Source organism: Lactuca virosa, chromosome 5 (genome assembly GCF_052849685.1).
Source record: "Lactuca virosa cultivar CGN04683 chromosome 5, Lactuca_virosa_CGN04683_v6, whole genome shotgun sequence".
In the NCBI taxonomy this organism is placed as follows: domain Eukaryota; kingdom Viridiplantae; phylum Streptophyta; class Magnoliopsida; order Asterales; family Asteraceae; genus Lactuca; species Lactuca virosa.
In genome coordinates this window covers 136,857,869-136,867,787 of record NC_136430.1, presented here as the reverse complement: position 1 = coordinate 136,867,787, position 9,919 = coordinate 136,857,869, and the positions used below count along the sequence as shown (strand labels likewise).

General features: G+C 30.1%; 1 protein-coding gene across 3 annotated transcripts; it reads left to right on the top strand.

The window, feature by feature from the left end:
• The first annotated feature begins 833 nt into the window (after positions 1–833).
• LOC145116037 (DUF3754 family protein, putative (DUF3754)) lies at positions 834–9,899 on the top strand. 3 transcript variants are annotated; one of them, XM_079052402.1, is made up of 14 exons: positions 835–1,173; positions 1,849–2,049; positions 2,139–2,318; positions 4,601–4,736; positions 5,248–5,594; positions 6,258–6,387; positions 6,593–6,715; positions 6,790–6,834; positions 7,510–7,589; positions 8,086–8,182; positions 8,269–8,358; positions 8,613–8,666; positions 9,022–9,087; positions 9,443–9,899. In XM_079052402.1, the coding sequence occupies exons 1-14, from the start codon at positions 902–904 to the stop codon at positions 9,593–9,595; spliced, it is 1,974 nt and encodes a 657-aa protein (XP_078908528.1). In that variant the 5' UTR covers positions 835–901; the 3' UTR covers positions 9,596–9,899. The 3 variants fall into 3 exon arrangements, with proteins under 3 accessions (XP_078908529.1, XP_078908528.1, XP_078908530.1); XM_079052403.1 differs by lacking the exon at positions 8,613–8,666 and having other exon boundaries at positions 834–1,173; XM_079052404.1 differs by lacking the exons at positions 835–1,173; positions 1,849–2,049 and having other exon boundaries at positions 2,147–2,318; positions 4,561–4,736.
• The last annotated feature ends 20 nt before the right edge of the window (positions 9,900–9,919 follow it).

Sequence of the window (9,919 nt, the reverse complement as noted above, 5' to 3'; positions counted from 1 at the left end):
TGTGGTGCAAAGGCACGTTCTAGAGAGGACCATAGATCATAAGAAGTGTCACCTTTTACATGAGGGAATGCCGATTCAAATCGAGTAATTTGGATTGTCTCGTGGTTCTAGTTTGGGATCAGCAGCAGTGGCAACAACAGGTGGGATTTGTTTGGGTGGGCATGGAATTGTGCCATCCACATAATCGAACAACTTGTGTGCAAGAAGAAAAGGAAGAATCATATTCTTCCAGTAGCCATAGTTGGTTGGTGTGAGGTTGAAGGCAAACTTGTGAGAACTTGACATTGACATCACAAGAATTTTGTTTTTTCTAGACTTATTTTTTGTTAATATTTATATGAAATAATTTAGTTTTATGATGTTTATCTATTTATTTACATGTTTTTAATTTTGAATATATGTAGTCGAAAGCTTTAAAAAAATGAGGCCGAAGGTTTGAGGCTTTTAAAGATTAAATTGATTTAATCTTATTTTTTAATTTGAGAATAGTAGTTTAGTAATATTATATAATATTTTAGATTTTAGATAAATTTTTCAATATTAAATTGGTTTAATCATAGTTAACTGTTAGTTGGATATATTTAAAATTTTTAAGAATATTAATAAAACTTTGTTTTTTTTTATTTTATCAAGTGACTTGAAAAGATATGAGTCCGTATCTGTTCGAAGAAGAAGACCCGTAGACTTTAAAAAATGTTGACATAGACAAAAACAAAAAATTCTTATTGAAGGAATAAACAAACACCTAAGTGATTAAAGGTCAATCCATACTTATGTAAATATGTAATAGTAAAGGGATCTGTTTTGTAATTATTCCATAACAAGAACACCTCCACCTTCTTATCTCTACTTCTGTTTCTGTCCAACGGTTTTCCTTTCCACCTGCAGTAGCAGGAGGAGGATGTATCTCTCGTGGCAACTGCCCACTACCCCCTTTAACCCCTTGTCATTATCAATAAAACCCTACAAGTATATTCCCTCTGTTTCTTCTACTTTCTGTTGTCTTTCAAATGGAGGAGAAAAGGTTAATTCCACGAAAAATGGATATGGTGGTGGTGGAGTTCATGTGCCGAGACAGAAGTACATCGCGATTTCGAAATCGGAGCTCTTAGACGCAATTGTTACGATGTTTGATTCACGGAAAGAGAAAGATGAATTCCTTTTAATGTCCTCGTAAGTTGGTTCTGAAACTTTGTAGTCTGATTTTAGCTTTTGCTGCTGCGATTGTTATGATTATCAATTTCGAAATGAAATTTTACATAATTGTTGCGACAATATACTTGGTACATTTTAAGAATCACAACACTGATAGTATGATGTATCAGAAAACGTAGTGGGAAGAACAGGGAGAGTAGACTGAATAGAAAAGTGGGAAGGAAACAAAAACCGATATTTCTTATCCCTAATTTTAGGCCTTTTGCAATTTAAAATTGATAAATTATCATAAATAGTTTTAGTTTGTTCTATCTATGCTCCAAAGAGTGATGAATAAAGGGGTTAAATGCTTGTTTATGCAACAATGTATCACTTTTTGTTTTTCCCAATTTATGCAACAAAGTGGTTGACCAGAATATGAAACATTCTATTTCTAGCATGCAACTACTTTTTCACATGACATAGCAGTGGTTAAATGTTTATTTAATCAACACTTTCACATTTTTCACCAATTTTGTATAACAATGTTTTGTTTTTTTTCCTACCAATTTATGCAGCAATGTTTCAATTTTTTTACATGCAACTGGCATGAATTATTCAGAGGAATCTGATACTTGTTAATATTCCAAAAATATAGCATTTAGATTTTAGTTTCTCCCTATGATATCATTAACTGGTTATTTTCAATTTCAGGTGTCTAGACTCTATCTTACATGCAGAACATAAAAGCATTTTAGAGGAAATGCGAACTGATTATGATCTTACTCATTCTGCTAATCATAAATTAACCAATCATGAAGATGCTACTTCTGAAGGAAAGGATTTGACCATTGACCTGTCAAACATTTTAGGATATTCAACCAAAAATATAGAAACTTGTCAAGACATTTCCAGGTTTGTGAATGTCATTTGAGCTATTAAAAAGTAGAAGAAATAGCAACGTGTGATTTAGTTAAATTGATTTATTTGATGTTTGGATGTAGAGTTCCAGTTGACACACGCTTCCAACGTGCTTTCATTCAACTACTATACAATGCTGAATTTGAAGAATTATCGGCTGCTGATTTGATGCTGACATCAGCATTAAATACTGATTATCTACTCACTCTCCCAGTTTATGTTGATTGGAAGAAAGCATCAGAGTCTAAAGCAATCATTTTCAGGTCAATATTCATGATTTTATCTGTATGCTATGGTTCTATGTTGACATCATATTAAACTGTTACTGAACCATTTACATGATAATTATTTCACTCTCCTAAATGATAGTTGTAAAACAAAATGATACAAGAAAATATTTATTGTCCTAATATTAATCCTCTTGAACTATACGTTCCCTAAAATTTTCATAATAAACATAGAGCATTTATTTAAGTTACTTGTTAAACCTTGATTCCTTGTACGTAATTGTTTCTACATTGTAGCTTATTTTGCATACTTGTTTCATTATTCATTCTTTTCATGTGCATCAAGTAGCCCCTTTATGATTTCTAGATGGAGCTTGTAGTGAGTATAAGGTGAGTTACTATCAACTATCAAGCAAGATGAACTTTAGGCCCCATTGTTACACAAGACACAACATGACATAACAAGTTGTATAGATTTTGGCATGCATTCTGGTTGGTGATTTTAGTGTCACTTGACAATTTAGTGTTATTGGAATTTATACGAGTGCCAAAGGGATTTAGACTATTACGTGGTGTGGAGTGCACACTTGTGTAAGTGATTTCCGAAAGGTTTGTAAATGATTATAACTACCTAGTATGCATGCAACTTCCCAATCCAAAAACTGTCATTTTGTCATTCTTATCCTGTTTATGGGAAATGTACGTATAAATATCAATGATATACCATTTTCTTTTTTTTTTTGCTCTCCTAAGATTTGGAACATTCCTAATATGGATTTGGTTATTTGATTCTTATATACTTATGCGTTTGAATTTATACGGCAACCCTACTTTGTAAAGGCCATTAAGGTTTTTATGTGTTATTTATGAACAGAAATACAATACTCAATATTTCTATTGTATTACTTCACGTTGTATCAGAGCCATAACACTCCTATGTCACAATCAAGCTGCCCTACACACATTGTTGACAAAACACATTGAAATTGAATTGATTGTCATTTTGTTGACTAAATTCGTTGTCTCTAATGATCAACTAACTGGCTGATGTGTTCACAAAGAATCTTTAGAGGTCCATGAGTTGAATACATATGTAACAAGCTCCTTGGACCTTATGGTATATTGATAGGAACAATAAACAAGGAATTGAAAGAGGGATTTGAAAAGCAAAAAGAAGCTTCAATTTCAGTAAAATGGAAATGCATATACAATGAAACAAATCAGAGAAGTTAACCTTCCTGCCCAAGCTATTGCTAGCCGATTCTTTCTAACCAAAACCCACTACTATGACTCTTATTTATACCTAGCTAAGGTGTTTCTAGAATGGGGGTGTAAAACAGTAAATAAGAATTATTCCAAATAAGTCCCTCCATCTTTGCCCCTATATAAATTTATAAGACCCATTCTCTATCATACATACGCTCCAGCTTGAGGTGGAGTGTTAGAATACGACAACCCTCCCTACTTCATGTTTGAGGGGTTTTAGTCTCATGTTTATAAATATGTGTACTCTTGTATCAGTTCAATAACACAAATACAATACTCAATATTTCTATTGTATTACTTCATATTATGCCTAAGACTTAACCTGCAAACTTATTTGTGATTTACTGATATGCCCAAGCATTGGGTCGAATAAAGTTGAAGGAAAGTGGACTACATGATATCAAAGAATTGATCATCTTAAATCATCAATACATGATCCATCAAGATAATGCATTTCCTATAGACTACATTACATTGAACACTCCAATACCATTGATTAAGGAGGATGAGACACAATGGAAATAACAAAAAATCGCAAGTCCTAAACCTTGCTCTGATACCATGTAAACAAGGAATAGATTGAGGCTAAAATATTCTATTCATGTATTTTACAATGAGAAAATACAAGATATAGAGGTAGGAAACCCCTAAATGGAGAGAAACCCTATGGGCCCATGGGCTAACTAGGCCAAAGCTAATCAGTATCCATCAGTCTCATTCTCCATGATCTTTTGTATTGAAGTGCTCAACACATAAACACCCTTTAACATGGTCAACATTTAATGCATTTTCTTTTGCCATTTAATTTTGGATATAGATATAGATATAGAATTTGTATGTATCTGCACTTCTATTGTTCTATTGAAGCTTTATATCTTTCCTGAAAACTAAAATTCATCATCTTTTGTCCAATTTCTAACAAGTTCAAATTTTTTTTTTTCTCATTTCAGTAGTCCTTTGTTATTACATCTAACTTGGTTTCAGGTTTATTTTTGTGGACAATGTATTGCAGGTCTATGTTCACCCATATGTACTGACCTTTCATCATACAGGAGAGGATATGCAACAGAGAGGCAGAATGGTCTTTTAATAGGTGAAAAACTGGATTACTTGCAATCCAAGCTTCTTCAAGCACTTTTCTTTGGTATCTCTAAACCATTAGGGAAAATTGGCATGTGGTTTGCTCAGGTAATGCCTTATTCTTTGGGATATTTGAAATTTCGCCTAAATGCAAGAAATACCAATCTACTTTTATTATATTTTTCTTATTAAGGCACTATACTTTGAAAAATATACATCATACTTTTTTATTTTTTTTCTTATTAGGATATAATCTTTTGAAAGGTCTACCTAATATATGCTTTGTATTTGGATGTCATTGCTATAATTGGATAGAATTCTTAAAGTACAATGTTGTAAATTAGCATCCTATTTTCATTCGTTTCTTGTTAAGGCATTGTGTTTTGAAATATCTTCCTAATTATGGCATTTACTTTCAACTCTTTTCTTATTACGACATTATACTTTTGAAAAACTACCGACTTATAGCATTGTATTTTCAACTTTTTTCTTATTTAAAAAAAAAACATAATTATAGCATTGTACTTTCATATCACTGTACAATTATAAGCTTTTCTGTTTAAAATATCTACATAAAAAATACATCATTGTAAATGTAATTTGATTTTTTTTGTTGTAGGCATTTGAAGATAGCATCAAGGGACAAGATTTAGAGGTTTGGATTAAAAGGGTGAAAGTTTGGTTGAAGGAAGTGTCTGTTTTTAGAAAATCATACATATTTGATGAACAAATGGGTGATGATGATATAATAAAAGGGAAAGGGGTTGAGGAAATGTCAGATAAAGAGCTTCCCATTTGGCTTGCTGCTCAAAGGGCTGTAGCTCGTTATGAAGGAATCTTGTCATCAGCTGGGCCCCGTGGCAGGCTCTTGAGGAAATTGCTGACGTGGACAGGACTTATTCCCTCCTTGCCTGAAAAGATATTCAACCTTGACTCTCATATTACTGCATCTGAATCGTATTTGAGGTTGGTTTTTTTACTTAATAACTGTTTGTTAATTTGGATAAATGATGTTTAAGAAATAGGCTTAATCTCATAAAAGACCTTATATTTTGTGTTTTTTTCCAGATTATACCTCAAATTTAATTTTTTCCTGAAAAAGACCTTGTATTTTTTCATTTTTTCCGATCCGGCCCTTTTAGTCATTTTTTTTTTCCAAAACAATTTGTAAAATGTGAGGTTTTTTTTCCGAGAAAAACTAAAAAAGTTGAGGGTTTATTTGGAAGCAGTTAGAAGGTTGAGGGTTTTTTTTGGAAAAAAGACAAAGTTGAGGGTTTTTTTTTTCGGAAAAAATACAAGGTCTTTTTCAAGAAAAATATAAAGTTAAGGTTTAATCTGGAAAAAACACAAAATATAAGGTCTTTTATGAGATTAACCCTAAATAAATTACTACTTTTTCTTTATAACAACTAAAGAGTATTATTTGTATTATAAGTTATTTAGGTTTTAACTAGTTTTTATTTTTTTATTTTTGTAAATAAAAGTTTGTTAATTAATAACTAGAATAATGTTATAGAATTGAGTTAAAATAACATTTGTATTTATTCTACGAATAATATAAAAAGCTCATTCCATTCCTACATCAATTTTATGTTAAGAAAGAAAGTAATATAAAAATTGTATATGCAGACCAATTTTCTTGTCAAGGATATCACTAAGTGACATATGGGAGCCTGCTTCAAGAAAATTCTGTGAAAATAATCCATGGAAAATGTTGAAGACTGCTTTTTCAATTTTTTTGTCAAGAACAGTCCTTCAGGTATTTCACAATGACAAATCACACTTTTTCTTTCCACTTTGTTATAAACTCTATAAACACTATTGCTCTATTAACCTTATTATCCACATCATAATGTTGTATGTGAGGTTTAGAGTTTGGATTTATGTATTTTTAACGTTTTTTTTTTATTATCTTTCTTTAAAATATAACCTTAAAGAATAATTTGAAGCTTTTGTGGTGATAGGAACCTGCATTCCAGGAATTGATTTTGCTTTATACAAAAGAAATTGAGGAAAAGGAAAGCATAGATCAAACTCCAGTGTTACAGTTGAAGATCTATGAAAAGATCCCTATACCCGATTTGCCAGTTAATTTTTAAACCTTTGTTTTGAAAATTTTCAATTAATTTCAAAAATATAACATTTTTTTTTCCATTTGTAGGTTATTTTCCCTCACAAGAAGCTGTCTTTTCGCATCTTGGACACGGTAAATATAATTTGAATATGATATTTTTTTTCTATATCTGTGTGTGTCTTTATGTTTGCATTCTTTTCCAATCATTTTTTTAGGGTTTTATGCAGAAAAGTCCCACTATTTTGGGAAATTTTTTGATAAAGTCCTAAATTTTTATTTTTGATCAGAAAAGTCCCGATTATTTAATATTTTGTCCAAATTAACGAAAAAGTCTTTATTTTTATTTTATCAGGAAATGACAGATTATCGTGTAAAATTAAATAATCAGGACTTTTGTGTTAAAAAAAATTAGGACTTTATCAAATTTTTTCTCAAAATAATGGGACTTTTCTGCATAAACCCTTTTTTTTTGTTTTTTTATAAAGTAGGCTAATTGATCTGGTTTGGTGATTTTGTTGCTTAAATGTTAATATTTGGTAATTTTATGCAAATTTATGAACACCCTTTTCTTTTCTTCGAAGCTTTGAGTTACTTTCCTTGGTTTTAGGCTTTTATTAATAAAATTATATCCTAAATCTTGAAAATTTCAAATCTTTTTACACACCCATTTGAGGATCCAAATTTCTTAACTTGTATTTATTGATATTTGATCTTTTAAACAACAATTCTAGAAATTTAGTTGTCCTTATAAAGTATATTTAGATACTTTTTTAAATGATTGAATTGCTTTGTTTGCTTGTTGTAAAGGTACGTTTGGATGCTGCATCAATCTTGGGGCTATTAGCTTACTTCATAAACTACAAATTTGAGGACATAAAGTCATCCCCGTAAGTATGCTCTTATTTTTATTTATTTATTTATATTATGTAAGTCTCTTGTTAAAAAGACTCTGAAGGATGCAAGAAATAGCAACATACTTTCATTTATATGTGTATTGTAGCATCCTATTTTCATTTATTTCACCTTCACCATTCTACTTTCAACATATTGAGTGGTCAATATATTTTCATAAGTTGTATATCTAACCCCTTCTACTTTAATGATATTTCATTTTACCCCTTTAACTATGATTTAATTTTTTTAATATTTTTATTTCTTTACTAATTAATTATTCCTATTAAATATTTAATGACATCTCATTTATAAAATATAAATTTTATAATAATATTTTCAATGTTTTTATTTTATTTTTGTAACCATAACATAATTTTTTTTGTTTGCATTTTACGTATTTAAATAAAAAGCCGATATAGTTGTATTTATACATGCGTATTAAAACATGATTTATGTTTAAAAAAAAATTGAGTAATTCAATTAATGCAGATCAGCAATACTTCTAGATGTGATTGCAGCAAGTGCTCTTGTAATATATTTGTCACGTATAATTCTGGGATACAAACAGACATGGGATCGATATCAAGTATCTCACTATTTCTTCCTTAATAATAATAATAATAACAAGAATCTTGAATTTCTCAATCTCATTTTTCAATTTTCTTTTTCTAGCTTTTGGTCAACAGGACACTTTATGAAAAGACTCTAGCCAGTGGTTTTGGATCTGTTCACTTTCTTCTGGATGCTTCTGAACAGCAACAAGTGAGGAATTCTAATTCAGTAATTCTCACACATTACTTGTTTTAAAAAAAACAGATAAATTACCTGAAATATCAACATAGCAACATACTTATTTTCTTTTCATAATAGCAACATACTTACATTCCTTTATTGATAAGTACACTGCTTATATTGGTAGTGAAACGTAAGTATATTGCTATTTTGGGTACTGAAAGTATAAGTATGTTGGCCAAATGACTAGTATACCCTTCATTCCAATTAAACTTTATGTGCAGTACAAGGAAGCCATTTTGGCATATGCCATTTTACTCAAATCTGGGAGTACCCAGGTTAGATTATTATATTCTATTTAAGTGACAATTCAATGTTTTTTTTTTTTTTTTAATCACATATTGCATTTTCTAGGGCTTTTTTTGGTTGTGGGGATGAGGAGGGCATTTATGTCTTTTGCACACAATGTCCTTAATAAGGAAAAAAAATATTAAAAGTACAATGCCATAACTAGGTAGATTTTTCAAGTACAATGTCTTGATAAAAAAAAATAATAATAATTGAAAGTACAATGCTGTAATAAAAAGAAATGTATTAGTGTGTTGCTATTTCTTGCATTTGTCCTTTATAGTGTTAGTAAACTCTAGTTTAGATGTTTTGAGATTGTAATGTTATTATATATATTTTTTGTAGGCCACTTTTGCAGATAGTGCTCGAGATCAGTGTGAAAGATTTATGTACGATGTGTTCAGAAAGAAGGTAATGAGACAAAATACATTACTTTTTTTATTTGTAAAATTGGTATAAATGTTGATAAAAAAAAAAAAAAAAAAAAAAAAAAACAGAATGGTCGATTTAAAATATTTCAAAGGAAGCATCAAACTTCATTAACTTATAGCAATTCATTGATACAGTTGGGTTTTCAAAGTTGAAAAAAAATGAAAGTACAACGCTATAGTTTGGTATATTTTTCAAAATACAATGCTGTAATAAAAAGAAATAATAGTAGGGTTTTATAATACACAAATGTAGTTATATCTTGCATTTAGCACTAGATTTTACGAGCAAAAATGAAAGAAAATCTTGTCATAAAATATGTGTATTTTTTATATAGGTTGAAATGCCGATTGATAAAGCTGTAAATACATTAATGAGATTGGATCTTCTTATAGAAAAAGAAGTTGGTGGAAGAGTAGGATTACTACCAATTCCTTGTTCCGAGGCCTACATAATCCTCAAACAACGTTGGAACAGTTTTGTTAGTTAAGTTTGTTCATAATTAGGTTATACAGATAAAGTATATGGGCCCACAGCCAACATGGGAAAGGTAAATCACAATGTCCCTTGATGTACACATACTTTTCATCTCCTTGTGAGTATCACAAGGTCAAGCATGCGGGATTATCAATAGTTTTGTACAATTATGTCATAATGTTTGTTAGAGATGTTATTTAAAGTGTTTGTATTTTTTTTCCCAAAGGTATATGTACAGTTTAGAAATATGATCTTGTTATGGTTATAATACTTTTCTTATCTTTTCATGCAATTATTTAATCTTCATAAATCTCAAATATGATCCTATACACTTAAT